Genomic DNA, 16517 nt, shown 5'->3' with positions numbered 1-16517 from the left:
TCTAAAAATATATAGGATAGGACGGGCTAAAGAAGGACCTCTGCCCCCCCCCCCCCCGTTGAGAGGCCTGAGGAGATGAGGAGGAGAAATCCCCAAAGGAAAAGGCCATCAGCAGAGCCGCCTCTGCCTTCCCATGTTCTGGGCAGGATGCCTGTGAAGGCTGGTTGCTAGGGAACCCAAGTGGGAGCAGCAGACCCCCCCCTTCTGCTCCTGAGCAACTCACAAGCACCCAGTCAGAAGGGTTGATTCGGTGGGCCTTAAATGAAGGGGGGAAGGACGATCACAGCAGCAGATGGAGGCAATGGGAAAGGCAGGAAGGGTGCAGGCAGGGAAGGAGATGCCCGTCTTTCACGCAGCACCAGGAAATGCCTGCAGGGCGAAGAAGCGGGATGTTCTGCAAACGACTTATGACTGCAGCAGGCACTGCCTTTGGTGAAGGCTTCAGCACCGCTCAGCCACACACACACACACACACCGCGGTTTGGCCTCCTGCAGCAAGGCCTCTCGCCTTTCTTACAGGGAACTGGAAAAATGAGCAGAGCCGTTGCTCTCCATGACACACCTTCCCTCCAACACGGGAAGACTCAGATCAAACACTTTCCTATAATCCTGCAATCTGCCTATGGGCTGGATAAACTAGTGGTTTAACTTGGTCAATAGTCATTACAATGATCACAGGTAGTTCTAAACCTAATTTATGTATTGTGCTAATTGGGGACTATTTTCAAAATTGGTTCCCCAAAGGCAGGTGGATAGTGTACATCACAGAAAGAAAAAATCGGCATACATTTGTTAATTCGGCCCATTGCTGGACGGTCAAGCAAAAGCTAGCTGTTACCCACAGGCTCCATGGATTTGAACAGCCCTTCCCTTTGGGTTGGGGCCAATTTTTTTCCCAGAGGAGAAAAGCCAGCCCTCCCCCTCTTTCTTGCATTGCCTGCTCCCCTTGCAACTCCCCCTCCCTCTCCCTCTCTTTTCCAGAATCTCAACTGACTCTTTCACCTGAAACAGCCCTTGGAGAGAAATTATACTTCCATACTAAATGTGCAGTTAAATAAATCACATTATATAGCCTGCCTGTTCCATAGGGACTCCTTCTGACCCTGCGAATGCCTTGGAAAGATTCATGCAAGTCAGCAGAAGCAAAACAGCCTCAGGAAAGCTGACGCTTGTCTTGCAGGGCAGTTTGCAATCCGTGCTAGGAAGCATCTACTCCACCGGCTGCCCCAGTCTCCTACCCCGGGGGAGTTACTCCAAAACATCCGGTGGGCACCTGTCGGTGAAGCTGATTTTACCACCAGCCGCCAGAATTTTATCCCAAGGATAACACTTATCTCTCAAATCATGCTAGTAGATAATAAAATACTGACTTGTTTTAATATTAGAGGGCTAATGAAATTGAATTTCACAGTTAATACCAGTTCTGCCTGTCTTCCCCTGATGTGGTCCCTTTTTCTGGATTTGCACGAAACACTAAAGTACAGCTTGCTGCTGTTTCTAGCCAAAGAAGTGCTTGAAATAATATTTTAAAATCCCAAATACCTCTACGATCAAGCAAAAGAGCTTTGAATGGAAGAGTAATTCCACAATAAAAAAGCAAATTACAACATTTCAGCGATGCGGCCTGTCTAGCCCAGAAGAAACACCCAGGTGGCTGACCAAGAAGGGCGCAGGTAGTCCTTGACTTACAAGCACGATTGTGCCCGGAATTTAGGTTGTTAAGTGAGAATTTTTTTGTTAGTTTTGCCTCATTTTATGACTTGTCCTGCCACATTTGCTAAGTGAATCCCTGCAGTTATTAAATTTCACCAGTCCAGCTGCTTGCATTAGAAACTGGGGCAGAGTTTCCTGGGGCCCCCACATGTAAACCAGTGTTGGTGTGCTGTGTCCTCCAGGTGTACGCCATTCTAGTGAGCCACCCACCAGCTCCAAATGACCACTTGACCCCAACACCGGTGTCATACACAGCTGGGTTCTATCGGATTCCTGTCCTTGGGCTGACGACTCGCATGTCCATATATTCAGATAAGGTAATGGTCTCGCTCATTATTATCATGACTAATATTGCTGATATTATTACTGCCAATAGTAACACACATAATTATGGCAAGAGATAGAATATTCTCCCGCTTCTTGGGTTCCTTGTAATTTAAGTCCCTTGTTTCTTGTCCGTCCCCTGGAAACGATTCTGAGCCCCCTTTTACACAACGTTCCTTCAGATATTTGAAGACAACTGTCACGTCTCCCCGTAGTCTTCCCTTCTCCAGGACAAACATACCAGTGCCACCAACTTTTTCTTATAAGTTTTTTCCTTCCAAGCCCTCTGTCTAGACATGCCGATGACTTTCCTATTCCTAGAACTTAAGAGTAAATAAGACAGGCCATTGAAAGACAAACAAATAGTCCTTGCTTTGTGTCTGAGGTCGATCTATAGACCTTTGATGGATCTTTTCAAAAAGCTATTAAGCTTTAGAGAGATTTAACAGGGCAAAGTAAAAGGCTTGCAAACCAGTTCCCTGGAGAACAAAATAAAATCCTGGAGTTTGTTCTCTGGATTCCCTGCAAAGCAAACTTTCAACCACCCAATGACGTATCCCATTTCCTTTCAGGCTTTTGATTTGCTCCTGTCTTTCACCTGCAGAGTATTCACCTGTCCTTCCTACGCACGGTGCCCCCCTACTCCCACCAGTCCAACGTTTGGTTTGAGATGATGCGCTTTTACAAGTGGAACCACATCATCCTCATCGTCAGCGATGACCACGAAGGGCGAGCTGCCCAAAAGAAGCTGGAGACCCTCTTGGAAGAGAAGGAATCCAAGGTCAGTATCCCCCACGCTCTGCTCTGGACACAGCAGAACCTTTAAAAGTCTCAGGCTTGTTGTCTGTACGTAGAGCCTTGTGTGTAAAACACCTCTTTTCTTCCCATTGTGAACACGACTAACATTATGCCGTAAGCATCAGCAGTGTCTCTTGAGTAGTACCTAACGAAGCTTTGTACTCTTATTCATTTCACTTGCTTTACCATGGTCGAAAACCTTCTGCATAAAAAGAGAGAGAACGAAACCGGCAACAACCGTGAAATGAGGAGAAACATAACCTGGAGCTTTGCAAATCCCCGTCTCTCGGTGGCGAGTGTGCCGATAGGAAAAAGCTCTCCAGAGCAGCAAGGAAGCTACCCCAAGGCCTCCTGGTCTCATGCAAGCCGCTGGGGGTCAGAGAGGGAAAGAGGGAAAGAGAGAGAGAGAGAGAGAGAGAGAGAGAGAGAGACAGAGACAGAGAGACAGAGACAGAGAGAGGGAGAAAGAAAGAAAGAAAGAAAGAAAGAAAGAAAGAAAGAAAGAAAGAAAGAAAGAAAGAAAGAAAGAAAGAAAGGGTAAATGGCTAGTTCAGCATCTCAGGTCCTTGCACGGCTTGTCCCTTCTGTGGACCCCCCGTTTCCTATTGGCTCAGTCTTGCTAGAATATTTGGAGTCAGGCTTGGTCTTGGACGGCCGCAGGATCCTTGCCATGTTAATTTGGCTCTCATTAGTTACTTTCACCTCCCAGCATCCTTACATGCCTTTCTGCCACCCCATTCTCCCTAAGCCTCTTGTGCTTTCCTTCTAAGCTTTGATCCCTTTCCATAAGAATTTATACTGCCAATCCCTTTGCATCATAAGACTGACACACCCTCTTTCATAATCAAATTCGGTGAAGCTTAGAAAGAGCGCCGTCTTCTTTTCTGAAAAGCGTAAGAAAATCACCTTTATGCTGACACAATGGCTTGTAAAGCAAAAGTTTTGTTTCCTATCCAAAAAAAATAGTAAATTCTGGTGCAGATGTAGTTTTTCTACTAGTTGTTATTAACCTGCACTGGCTTCGTAACCTTCACTGGAGTACACAGCTAATAGTTACTAGGCAGAGAAATCAGAGCCGTTTTCCCTCTGCAGAAGGTTCCCTATGCACTTCCCTCAGGCCAAGGCGGAGCTGTGCAGGCAGGAGAGAGACTGCTGTGAACACCGGTGAAGAGGGAGAATCACACCAAAATATTCCCCTCATCAAATAAATCTCTCTGCACAGACAGGCAACTAGTATAGCAGGCAGAACTCTAGCTAGGAATTGCTGCTTCTCTATGCGCTGGTTGGTTCCCCTTTAATAAATGGACTCTCAATTATCAGACCCTCCCCTCGCCCAGAAAGGCAAAAGTCCTTCCTCCAAATGTCTCTCAGGGCTGCCTCCTGTTCTGACACGCCAGTCAGGACCCACCCAGGGCTCTCTTTACAAGCTGACCTACATAGATGAGTCTGATTCCTGGGCACTGAATCCTCTTTGATCTGGCCATGCTGGCAAAAAGGGCCTTCAGAGCATCTGGGCAAATGAGGTGAGTATTATCAGATGCTCCCTGCAGTGGATTCTGCAGACTTTTTGGGGAGACCGTGTGGATGAAATGACCGATCTGATAAAATGATCAGGTGGTGAGACCAGCCGCCTGCGGTAAAGAGGCTACTCTAGAGTAGGTCTCTCTCTCTCTCTCTCTCTCTTCTGTCACTGAGTCATCCAGAGGCTTCAGACAGATAAGCCCCTCTCCCGGCTCTGAAGAGCAGCGGCAAGAGAGTCAGTTGCACTCCAAGTCTCTTCTGTCCAATCTGCTCTCCGGCCATCAGCAGCCACATCGTGTAGAGAGGCAGGGCTTTCTGGTCCTCAGGCTCATGCATGAGGCTCACTCTCTACCTTCCCCGCCCCCCCCCCCCCCGCACTTTCGGAATTAAAAGAGCTGCCCTCCCCCAGCCAGGTTCCACCTGCCTGAGTCGCTGGTCCTGCAAAAGCGTTTGTCCTGTGCGTGAAGCAAATATGGCGTTTGCTATTTTAAGGAGAACCTGAAGGAGGAAGCAACCTGCTATGTCCGAGCAGTCCAAGCTCTCTTTAGGGGGTGGCAATAAGAATAAAACGGCAGGCGGCAATAAGACACGCTGTACGGTGCCCCTCCCTCCCCTCCCAACATACCCTAGAACTGCAAATCATAGAACCACCTACTCCTCTCCGCAGGCACAGAGACATAATTTCAGGACGGTAGCACTGGTAACCCCTCACGCTAACAGCTATAACTTTTTATTCAGGCAAAACTAAGAACAAGACAGGTCCAGTGACTCCCTGTGGACAGGCAGGGTCCAGAACACGGCTCTGCCTTGGATCAGAACAAGTGGTTCATTCAGACCAAGCCTCAGTCTTGAAGTCACTTTGAATGGCACGCAGAATCTTTCATCTGTATGAAAAGGTCTTATTTAAAACTTTGTTTCCATACCCGATCAAAGCCACTTAACCAAACCAAAACCTATAGTTTAGAAAATGCTCTTCCAGATTCGAACTGAGAGGATACGGTATTTTTAAAGAATTTCCCAACTTCTGCCAGAGGCTCAAGCGGCCCCGAACAGACTGGGGAAGCCCTTCTTCTTTTGCTGCTTTGACTGCATAGTCCTGGCCGGGATTGTTCAAAAGGAAGGCTTAATTCAGTGGCCTCTAGCCCGTCCCAGTAGGATTGCCAGCCACCTTCGTGATCACCCTGAGACACTGACTGTTCTCTAACGGGATGTGGCTCAGCTCAGGGATCTCACCAGAAGCCCTGGCCACGATACGTGGCACGGCATTTTAAGGGCTTTCATGTACTCTTCATAAGAGAGGGGTCAGATCAATCACGCAGCTGGGTGGGGGGCGGCGAGTGGTTCGGTAGATGCTCCATTTTCAGAGCCAGGGTCCTTGTGAACCCTGGGACCGGCTGCACAGGAGGAGGGTTGCCCTTCGGAGTTTCAGACATGCCTGATTCGGGGATGGGGAGACTCCCTTCAGTTTATTCCACCAAATCTCTTCTCCTGCTTCCCTCTCTCTCTCTCCTGGAGACAGTGATGAGAAGGGATGTTCCATTTCATCTTTGATACATTTAAGCATCCACCGCTCTTACATCTGTCTGCATTTGGCCTCCTTTTGACCGCTGAGGTCTCATGGGATGTCTGCACAGCCATTTGGAAAGCTGCTTATCCAGGTCAGCTAGCCAGCTATCCAATCTTCTCCTCTGGCTTTCCTGGCTTCCAAACGGATGCGGGTCCGGGACAAATGATCATGGTTGGCTCATAGCTCAGGTTGCACGTGCCTACTATGGAAACGAATACTGGCCATATGCTCCAATGCTCGACAGCGAGAAAGATAGAGAAAAGAGTAGCAAGCGAGAGGGGAGGCAAGACGGAGCCAGGTTCAGCTGGGGAGGGGCCAGAGGGCCCCCCCTCTCCTACTGGGTTTTGCGTGCTCCAGGGTTATAGAATTCCCTTTTCACAAACAGTGGAGAAAGAGTTGGATATTGGATTGCTTTACTACACGTCATTTTTTTCAACTGTTTATAATATTCTTCTGTGTCTACATATTTTTTCTGTGCACATTATTCATCAGAGTAAAAAAAGGAACTATGACAGCCTCGAACAACTATCCTATGACAGCAAGCGAGGACCCAAGGTATATTTGCATGGACAATGCACGCCGCCCACCAACCTAACTAGCAAAATGATGAACTTGGCCACAGGCACAAGGAAAAATTAATTAAAAATCAGAATCAGAATCAAAAAATATGTACCAAACAAGCGAGCAATCTCCATGTTTTTTGGTAGCACGTTATTTTATGTTGGGATAAGTTTGGTTTGACCCTGAGAATGGAAATGTAGCAAGCCAGCCCTGGAAATATTTGTTTTGGAGACATGCATGTAAAGCAATAATCAACTTGCAAGTATTTTTTTTCTTTCTTTCTTGAAAAATTGAACCGATCCCTCCCTGCTGTCCTATCCTTTCCTCTTCCCCCTCCACCCCCTGCCAAAAAGAAATGGTTCCTTGGTGTGAAACTTTCACTTTGAATCCCCACACTCCCAAGATGAACCTTGTGCATTTTCAAAAATTTTGAGTTCCCCTGGTTTATGGTTTGGTTTTGTTTTTCTGAAAAACAACACTGGTTTGAGTTTTCAATTGCATTGCAAATAAACAAATACGTATCTATGATACTTATATATGCCTTTTTTCCTCTCTTCTCTACGAATGCACGCCTCTCTTTGAGTCTTGAGTGACTGCATGCACAGTGCAAAAGTTTTTAAAAATTAAAGAGAAAACAGTATCGATTAATAGCAAAGAAAGGGGGAAAAACCCTAAGAGAAAAAGAAAAGAAAGAAAAAAAAGAGAAAAGAAAAGAAAAATAACTTCCCTCTGCCCTTCCTTTCCATGCCTAGCAGTGCTTTGAAAGAGGGATGGAATTCTCTTCCCTAAAAAGCACGGTGCTGACTCAGCTCTGCGGCCTTCGCGCTAATCCCTCTCGCTCACCCCCATTGCAGGCTGAGAAGGTGCTTCAGTTCGAACCAGGAACAAAAAATGTGACTTCGCTGCTGCTGGAAGCCAAGGAGCTGGAGGCTCGGGTGATTATCCTCTCCGCAAGGTAAGCCCTCACCTGACCGCCTGCCTTTCAGCAATCAGGCCTCCTACAGCACTGAGAAGCAGTGGAAGAAGCCAGGTAAATGAAAGACCAGGTGGGAATCCAGCCAAAGTCAGATTGGTTCCTGGCACAGTCACAAGGGGAGACCCAGGCCCACCGACAGGACAGGGAAAAGCCGCACACAGCTTAGAGTCCCAACCGAGGAGCTATAGAATGGGAGCAGCCCACCGGCACCAGCACCGTCATCCTTCCAGCCAGCAGACCCTTTGGCTTCCTTTCGGGATTCACAGAGTGTGAGGGGGGAGGCCTTCTGTTCCCCCTCCCCCTCTCTCTCCCCTCACCTGTAGCCCAGCCTGGGATGTCCCCCTGCCTAATATCAGTTCTGTCTTGATCTGACACCGTGATGTTCTCTGCCTTGAGGCAAGGGATAGCCAGATGCCCGGGCATGGCACAGACCAGAGAGGAGAGTGGCCACAGCTGCCCAAAGAGCCGCTGCATCACCAGGGACAGTGCCAAGATCGCAGGAACCGATAGCCCCCCCCTCCACGCTTCACTGCTCAGACCACGCCTGGAATATCCTGTCCAGTGCTGCTCATCCCAGTTCCAGCAAGGGATGCTGATCAAGGCAACCGAGGGGATGGGGAGGGCCTTCCAAAGAGTACTTAAAGGAACTGGGTGTGGTTGGCCTGGAGGAAGTTTCGAATAGGTGAAGGGCCGTCCCAAAGAAGAGGGGTGCGCACATTCTCCACAATGCCTGAGGACGGGGCCGGAACCAGTAGTGGGGGGAGCTTTACAGAGCAAGAACCAAGCTCAAAATAAGGAGGAATTTCCTCAACTATCATGCGGAGGAATAGTCTGCCACCTGAAGCTATGGGTGGTCCAGCATCACTGGAAGATCTCAAGCCAAGACTGGGCAGCCATTGGTCTAGGGTGGCCTGAGGATTCCTGCCCTGGGAAGGGGGATGGACTAGAAGACCTCCAAGGGATCTTCCAACTGTGGACAATGACTCTATGATTCCAAAGTCTGGATTTCTACCAGAGTTAAAATTAAAGTTACCCACTGTTTAAAGTCCAAACTTATTTAGAAGAAATGTCTTGCAATCCTCTGCACATTTACTCAGAATGAAGCCCCGTTGTATTTAATAAGCTTACATTCTAAAAATGTAAGATTATAGTTCCAGTTACTTAAACGTGTTAATTCCAACTCTAAAATCCTAAACTGAGGATCCAAGTTTTCTATCACCTCTAAGATTATTACATAAATAAATAAATTACTAAATAAAATACACAATTTCACACTTTGCAGTGACTGGCACAATTTATGCAGCACGTTTACCCATCCAGCAACTTTGTACTGACTGAACGGAGAACTGGAGGCTGAGAACACAAAGGCTCTCCCACAAACAGCTGGATGGCTCCCCCTCAGAGAAACCTCTGGGGATCCAAACATTTGTGGGTTTGCACTGGTAATTCTCCTGGGTTTCCAACCTGTCTTTTGCTTCTTTCCACAAAGTGTTAAGAGAAAGGTCCTCCAGGGAGCCTTCCACCTTCCCCAATTCAGGAAATCTTCCAAGAGAATGCGGAGTCTTGAGGAATCTTTGCTGCCCGCTCCCCAAAAGGGGCCATTTCCCTAAACTGCACCATTTGCTCCTGATGCTCTACCTCACTGGGGTCACTGACCATCCGATCATTTGCCCATTCAGTCAGACGGTTTGTGAAAGCGTTCTTCCCTAATGCCTCCCTCCTGAAGTGGGCCCCGGCCAGACAAATAGATGGCCCCGGCCTTGGACTCCTGCCTTCTACACTGGGGAAGCCTTCAGGAGCTCCCTCTCTCCCTGGGGCCTCCACAAGGGATTCACTTGGCAGAAGAGTCCACAGAGTTGGGGAGCATTAAGGAGACTCCTTGCCAGTGCCATCTCTCTTCTCTTCCAGTGAGGATGATGCCACCACCGTATATATGGCAGCAGCCAAAGAAAACATGACTGGTCCGGGTTACGTATGGCTGGTGGGAGAAAGGGAGATCTCGGGCAACGCCTTGCGCAACGCACCAGAAGGTACCCATCCTGCTTCTGACTATCCTCTCAAGCTACACAGCTTCTGCTGATGTTTCTGGGTTGCCACATGAGAGAATGTACAAGGGGGGGGGGGGCGGGGGTCAGCAGTAATGTGGCAAACTGGAGCAGTGCCGTGCCGAGTATGGACAGAATGACTTCAGAGAGAGATTCGTCTTCCCTTTTTATAGTTGTAAAAATTAAGGCCATCTAATTTCACGTGGGAAGGACAACCAGCTAGCTCAGGAATTAAGGTGAGGCTCAGAGCCTCCCAGTCCGAAGGCAGCCCCACTCCGAGAGGCGGATTCTGGGGATAAATGGCTCAGGATCGCTCTCCTCGGTGCCTCCAGAGGCACTGGCCAGCGGAAACAGAGCTCCCCTGAGGGCTCTTCTGGATCTCTTCTCTTGGACTATTTCAGGACTGATTGGTCTACAGCTCATGAACGGGAAGAATGAATCTGCTCACATTAGAGACGCAGTTGCTGTGGTGGCCCAGGCTGTGCACGACTTGTTTGAGAAAGAGAACATCACCGACCCCCCTCGGGGCTGTGTGGGGAACACTAACATCTGGAAGACGGGGCCCCTCTTCAAAAGGTAGCAGCGGTTCTGCTGCCCCTGCTCTTCAGGTCGGGGCCAGCAGCAAAGGCTGGTTGCTGTGGGCCAAGCAAATCCTCCGGGAGGAGAGGGAGAGTCAGCTCCTGAGGCTGAGCCTGTTCCAAGCGCTCACCTATGTGCCCAGGACCACCCAGAGTACTTCCCCTAGAGTGACTCTCCTGAGAAGCAAAGGGGGCTGAAACGCTGCAGCCCGCAAAGCCTAAATGAGGCAACTTCTGAGTCCTTCGGGAAAAGGGCGGTATATAAATTGAATTAAATAAAGAATAAATAAATAAATTCTCTTAGGGTGCTGATGCAGACCAAATATGCAGAAGGCGTGACTGGCAGGGTGGAGTTTAATGAAGACGGGGACAGAAAATATGCCAACTACAGTGTCATGAATCTCCAGAACAACAAACTGGTGCAGGTCGGAGTCTACAACGGGAGCCACGTACGTACAGCCAATGCCCTGAGTCTTCCAATCCCTTCAGCTCAGCTCTGAAAAGGAAGGCCCTGAATTTGGGGCCTCCTGTGAATTCCCAGAGAATAAAATGCAACATAGACACATATAGTCCCACAGCTAAAAGGAAAAAAGCGTGTCCTGCCCGGCTATAATTAGTGGCTGCAGCCTCTGCCCAGTGTAGCTGGAGCAGTTTGTAACCATCCTGCCTGAACTGCACCTTCACAGTTTCTGCCCAATGACCGAAAGATCGTCTGGCCCGGAGGAGAAACAGAAACACCGCAGGGCTACGAGATGTCCACAAAACTAAAGGTAGGCTCTGCCCAGTGGGGAAAGGTGCGTTGTCTCACTTCCAATAGGAGAATTAAAATGGAGAGACTTCGGGGAGGGGGAATGACTGCCCCACCTCTGGCAAAGCACCAACGCCAGCTTCTAGAGGAGCTGCCTCTGCTGCGTTCACCAAACAGGGAGAAACGAAGGGAGAGCAGCCAAGGGCTGTCCCTGACAAGTTTGCAGGCGTGTGTGTTGTGTGTGTGTGTTTGTGTGTGTGCGTGCGCACGGGCTGTTGTGGCCACTGCCTTCCCTGTTGAACTTTTCTCCTCCCGAGCAGCCTTTCTGGCCTCTCTTTCCACAGATAGTCACCATCCACCAGGAACCATTTGTCTACGTAAAGGCCACCCTGGCCGATGGGAAGTGCAAGCCGCTGCTCAACAGCACGGGGGGACTGGTGCAGCAGGTGCTCTGTACGGGGCCCAACGAGACCATGCCAGGTGAACCCCTCGGCCCGGAAGCTAAGTCTCTCCCCCCAAAACCCACCACTTCCGGGTGAAGGACTGTGGCTCCCACTTTCTCTTCACTGGCAAAATTTGCCGCCAGAAATAGTCAGGGATGCCCCAAAATATTTTCTTCATTTGCTTTCACTAATTTTTGATAGTATTTCATTTATCTTTGGAACTAAAAGTAGGGTAATTGTAGTGCTTTAAACCAACACGCAAAGTATTTACATGGCTGTCAAATAGCCTCCCAGGAGCCCAGTTCTGCAACATTTGCCTGCCTTTATTCCCCACTTTTTCTTAGCTGCATCACAAAGGGAACTCGGAAGTAGCTGAACCCAGAGCTGGATCTTCAGACTCTGAAGGGTTTGCCTTGTTTCTTTCTTTCCTCACTGCAACACAGGACGCCCCAGTGTAATGTTATGTTGCTATGGCTTCTGCATCGACTTACTCATCAAGCTTGCAAAGACCATGAATTTTACCTACGAAGTACATCTAGTGGGTGACGGTAAATTTGGCACACAAGAACGGGTAAGAATACTGCCTTTCTCTCAGTCTGATGTGAGTGAAACTGAGCCAAAACACTCGAAGTGGGCAACAGTTCTCAGTTTGCTCTGAATCTATCACTCTTGCTTATTTTTCTTTCCATTAAAAAAAGGGGGTGGTGTAAGTCTGTTCCCATCATGGCCAACCACCCTGCGTCAACATCTGGAGGTTGCACCCTGTCAGCATTCAACCATGTTCAGAAACAGCTGCTACAGGACTAGTTTCAGTGTATAGAGAGGGTCAAGGATAAATGACGTGGTTTAAGCCAAAAGAAGGGCCAGATCCAGAACAAGTGGATAAAGAAGCTAAAGCAAGGCAAGGGAGCCTGTGCTGCGAGCAGGCAGGGGTTTATGTCAAGCAGCTTGCACGGAGGTGAGGTGCCGCAGAGCCTTGTAGATTCCAAACAGGATGTGGTGGTGGCAGCTAGGTGAACTACCAAGGAATTACTGGCATGCAGATATCAGCAAAATAAATATCAGCCTACCTGGTTTGGAGAAGGTGATGCAGCAGGCATTCTCCGAAGAAAGGCAGCTGAGCGTCTTGACTTGAAATCCCACTTTACTTGCAGCCGGCGGCTTGACCAACTGATCTAAAGTTCAGAAAAGGAATGGGGGAGGGGGGTGTCAGCTGCATCCGTTCTCCACTGACTAAACGAAGGCCAAGGGATCCCAATATTTCAACCAGATCAGAGAATATCTATCCAGCAGAGGAGAATAACTGTAGCACTGATCTGTGTTGGTCTGTGGAGTCCCAGGAGGTTTGGTTGCAGACGCTTCACTGCTGTACTCTCAAGTCAGGACATCTGCAAGAAACGACCGACTGAGCTCAGAGAGCAGCCAGGACTCCGCAGATCAAACGCTCTTAAGGCTTACCATGCACCTGCATTCCCTCCTCTGCTCAGAGTCCCTAAACAGTTCGTGGCCAGACTCACCTCACAGGGAGGAGCTGAGGCATTCACCGAAGAGCTGAAAAGGCTCTTTTTGGACAGACCTGTGCAACGGGGCTCTCCTTGCAGGTGAACAACAGCAACAAGAAGGAGTGGAACGGGATGATGGGGGAGCTGCTGAGTGGTCAGGCTGACATGATCGTGGCACCATTAACCATTAACAACGAGCGCGCTCAGTACATTGAGTTTTCCAAGCCTTTTAAGTATCAAGGACTGACCATCCTCGTCAAGAAGGTAATGCACGAACATCGGTAGGGCAAAATGGTAGCCAGGACTATGAAGAGAAGTGGGAGCGAATCCCAGGCCCTGAGTTAGGATGGAAAGACGGAGCCCTGAGCAAAGCGGCCTGGGTCAAGGGTCAACCGCCGGCTGCCCAATCCTTGTCCAATGTCACCCAGCCAAAGTTAATTGTAATCCTAACAATAAGTGAAGGGGAGATGCAGAAATGGAATTCAGCAGAAACCTCCATGACAGGGCAAGGACGGTCCTTTTTCTTTGCAGCCGATTATGATAAACATGCCTCTTGAAATGGAGCCTCCATGTCTGGGGGCAGCCAGTCCCTGAGTGGCAGGGTTAGGGTTTTCACTTTCCTGCCCTGCTTGCGGATTTCCCAGTAGCACTGGAGTGGCAGTGATGGGAAACCAGTTTCGGCCGCGTTGGTCTGATCCACACCATTTTAAGTTGATCTCCGGATTCTCCTTCCAGGCTTTTGATTGCCTTCTGTGTTACAGGAAATTCCCCGCAGCACCCTGGATTCATTCATGCAGCCGTTCCAGAGCACCCTGTGGCTCCTGGTGGGGCTGTCGGTGCACGTGGTGGCCGTGATGTTATACCTGCTGGACCGTTTCAGGTACCCGAATACTCAAAACAGGGAGGGAGATACGGAGGATCCAGAAAATTGACAATATGTTGCTCAAAATGGAAAATCCCAAAGCCATCACAATCAATCCACTGAGCAGTCATTTAACGATCTCAGGATATGCTTCCTTTGCATGATTTACACCCCATCCAATTGGAGGGAGGGGCAGGGAAATCCTGGTTTATATTCTGCTCCAACCCTTTGAGTTATCTTCCCAGTCGGAAGGTCTAAATACCCATTTCTATTTGGTAGTCCACAGACTTTCAGGCAGTAAAATGAACCAGAACCCACTGGTGAATGGACAGGCACTTCCGTGCCGATAGTGGAACTTGCTAGAGATTGGGCAGAACTCAGCCAGGCGGTGTGGCTTGCTCTTTTGCAGTCCCTTTGGCCGATTTAAAGTGAACAGCGAAGAAGAGGAAGAGGACGCCCTGACCCTTTCATCGGCCATGTGGTTTTCCTGGGGGGTCCTTCTGAATTCAGGCATTGGAGAAGGTGAGTCTCGGACACGCTGGGAAGGAAGATCATTGAGACCGCTGCTTTGTGCCCTCAGAGGGCAGAAGACATTCAGACCTTCAGAGGGGAAAGACAAGGCATCAGCAGAAGGCTCTCCCTGGGAATGCCTCCCGTGATTTTGAGTCTTTGGGGTCATTAAGTTCCACGTCAACCACAGGAAAAGCTTTCTGTCCCTCACCCTCCAACTTCAACAGAGTCTTTTTTCTGCTCTCTTTACTCTGTCAGGTGCCCCGAGAAGTTTCTCAGCTCGGATCCTTGGCATGGTCTGGGCTGGTTTCGCCATGATTATCGTCGCCTCCTACACTGCCAACCTGGCTGCTTTCCTGGTTTTAGACAGACCGGAGGAACGGATCACTGGGATCAACGACCCTCGGGTAATCACCTCCAAACAGGTCCCCAGCTCAGCAGGCGGCCTGTGACTCAGGAGATCGCACTCAAACACTTCTGTGCATGTGACCAAACAGAGGTTCCAGAAAGAGAGGAAAGTGTGGCTCTAAGGATCACTACAAGAGAAACACAAAGCAGGAGTGGTCAGGAAGGAAGTCTCCACCGCTCTGCTCATCCAATGTAGCCCTGGTTCGGATCTGATGGAGGGCCAAGGGTGGGGGGGGGAGCCAGGAGGACAGAATCTTCTCGTTCTTGTTTTCCAGTTGCGAAACCCTTCGGACAAGTTCATCTACGCCACAGTGAAGCAGAGCTCGGTAGACATTTACTTCCGGAGGCAGGTGGAGCTCAGCACCATGTACCGGCACATGGAGAAACACAATTACGAAAGCGCTGCCGAAGCCATCCAGGCTGTTCGAGACAAGTAAGCGTTCGCCTGCAGAGCGCTCCCGTCTCTCTCACGGCTTCTTCTCTCAGCACTTTTTCCTGGAGTAAAGGACGGATCAGCTGCGTTTATAATGCTCAGAGCACTCTGGCTCTTCCAACAGGGCCAGTCCAGCTGCCTTTAGAGTAGGAGAAGAGCTCCGCTGGATTGGGAAGGGAAGCTCGCCCAGTCCCCCCCGCCCCCGACTCAAGGAACCAGGCCAGGCACAGGTGTCTGTCTGCAGCCGGTTTAAGCCCACCGCCACTTTGGGACGATTTGACCACACAGCAGAGGCAGCAGGCTGCAGTAGGTTCCCCCCATAGAAACGAGGCGGCAGGCGGTTCCCTCTTCTGATCAGTGGACACGGAGGGCGACTGGCCGAGTTTCTCTGTGAGGCAGCCCAGTTTTTCGTGATGCCTTGTTTCAATCTCTTCCATGTTTACTTTGCGGCTCTTCTTCCGTCTCCACCACAGCAAGCTCCACGCGTTCATCTGGGACTCGGCTGTACTAGAATTCGAAGCCTCACAGAAGTGTGACCTGGTGACTACAGGGGAGCTTTTCTTCCGTTCCGGCTTCGGTATCGGGATGCGCAAAGACAGTCCCTGGAAGCAGAACGTCTCTCTGGCCATCCTCAAGTCTGTATCCTCTAGGGGGAGGGGGGCAGGGGGGAGAGTGGAGGGCTTTGGGAAGTGGGTGGGTAGGATCAAAGGCCAGCATGCTTCTTTGAGCCTTGTGGGAAAGACAATAGAAAGACAACATGCCCCTCAAAAAACTAGACTTCCTAGAGTTCAGTAATTGACAAATTCCTGTGTCGCCCGCCATTCCGGGCTACTCACTAAGTGTTCTCACTCAGACCGGTTTAAACATCCAAGCGGTATCTAAATGGCAGCAGAGAGTATTTCCTTGCTTCGCTCACTGCAACCCTCTGCCCTTGCCTCAGTCCAGCCCACTTCTGTTGACTACGTGGCCTGTGGCTGGATAAGTCCATCCATCCTCATGCAAGGAACACAGGAGAGTTTTCAGCAACCCTATAAAAACACTGTGGCAGAGCTCTTGGGGGTGGGGGGAGGAGAAATCCTTACTGGGAGGAAAGAGGAAAGAGTACGGGGGGGGCAGTGTAATTCTCTGCCCGTTGGAAAGCAAATCATCCCCCCCCTTCTGCTTCCAGCCTCCACGAGAATGGCTTTATGGAAGAACTTGACAAGACTTGGGTGAGGTATCAGGAGTGCGATTCCCGCAGCAATGCTCCGGCAACACTCACCTTCGAAAACATGGCAGGTAACTTGGTTGCTTCCTACCTGCTTCACAACCCCCTGTTTTTTCTTTACATTTCCCCAAACTTTTCAAAAAGGTCTTCTTAATTACTTCCAATTCAATGTGTGTTCGACTTTAGTAACGTGTAAGCTGTTAGCACACAAGATACTGACTCTGGCGGTAGTGAACTAACCTTTTCCCGCATCAGCATAGTACTCTGAAAAACCAACCAACCAACTGAACTGGAGTTGCACAATTGAAGTCCTATCAATTC

At 49.5% G+C, this 16517-nt stretch overlaps 1 protein-coding gene across 2 annotated transcripts in view; it reads left to right on the top strand.

Moving 5' to 3' along the window:
• The window catches only part of GRIN1 (glutamate ionotropic receptor NMDA type subunit 1), a gene marked incomplete at its 5' end in the record, with an annotated part of 28150 nt that overhangs the window by 1459 nt on the left and 10174 nt on the right, over nt 1-16517 (top strand). For both annotated transcript variants that reach the window (XM_083374981.1, XM_083374980.1), the window contains 17 exons: nt 1896-2030; nt 2642-2818; nt 6416-6478; nt 7339-7439; nt 9369-9490; nt 9907-10081; nt 10388-10532; nt 10770-10853; nt 11176-11311; nt 11718-11845; nt 12876-13040; nt 13538-13656; nt 14048-14160; nt 14407-14555; nt 14832-14989; nt 15463-15624; nt 16158-16267. In XM_083374981.1, the coding sequence (XP_083231107.1) occupies nt 1896-2030; nt 2642-2818; nt 6416-6478; nt 7339-7439; nt 9369-9490; nt 9907-10081; nt 10388-10532; nt 10770-10853; nt 11176-11311; nt 11718-11845; nt 12876-13040; nt 13538-13656; nt 14048-14160; nt 14407-14555; nt 14832-14989; nt 15463-15624; nt 16158-16267 (2242 nt within the window). The remainder of the gene's footprint in view (nt 1-1895; nt 2031-2641; nt 2819-6415; nt 6479-7338; nt 7440-9368; nt 9491-9906; nt 10082-10387; nt 10533-10769; nt 10854-11175; nt 11312-11717; nt 11846-12875; nt 13041-13537; nt 13657-14047; nt 14161-14406; nt 14556-14831; nt 14990-15462; nt 15625-16157; nt 16268-16517) is intronic.

The sequence above is a fragment of the Vipera ursinii genome (genome assembly GCF_947247035.1).
Source record: "Vipera ursinii genome assembly, chromosome: 16".
Classification (NCBI taxonomy): Eukaryota; Metazoa; Chordata; class Lepidosauria; order Squamata; family Viperidae; genus Vipera; species Vipera ursinii.
Note: the sequence above shows the minus strand (reverse complement) of the source record. Positions and strands in the feature narration are given on the sequence as shown.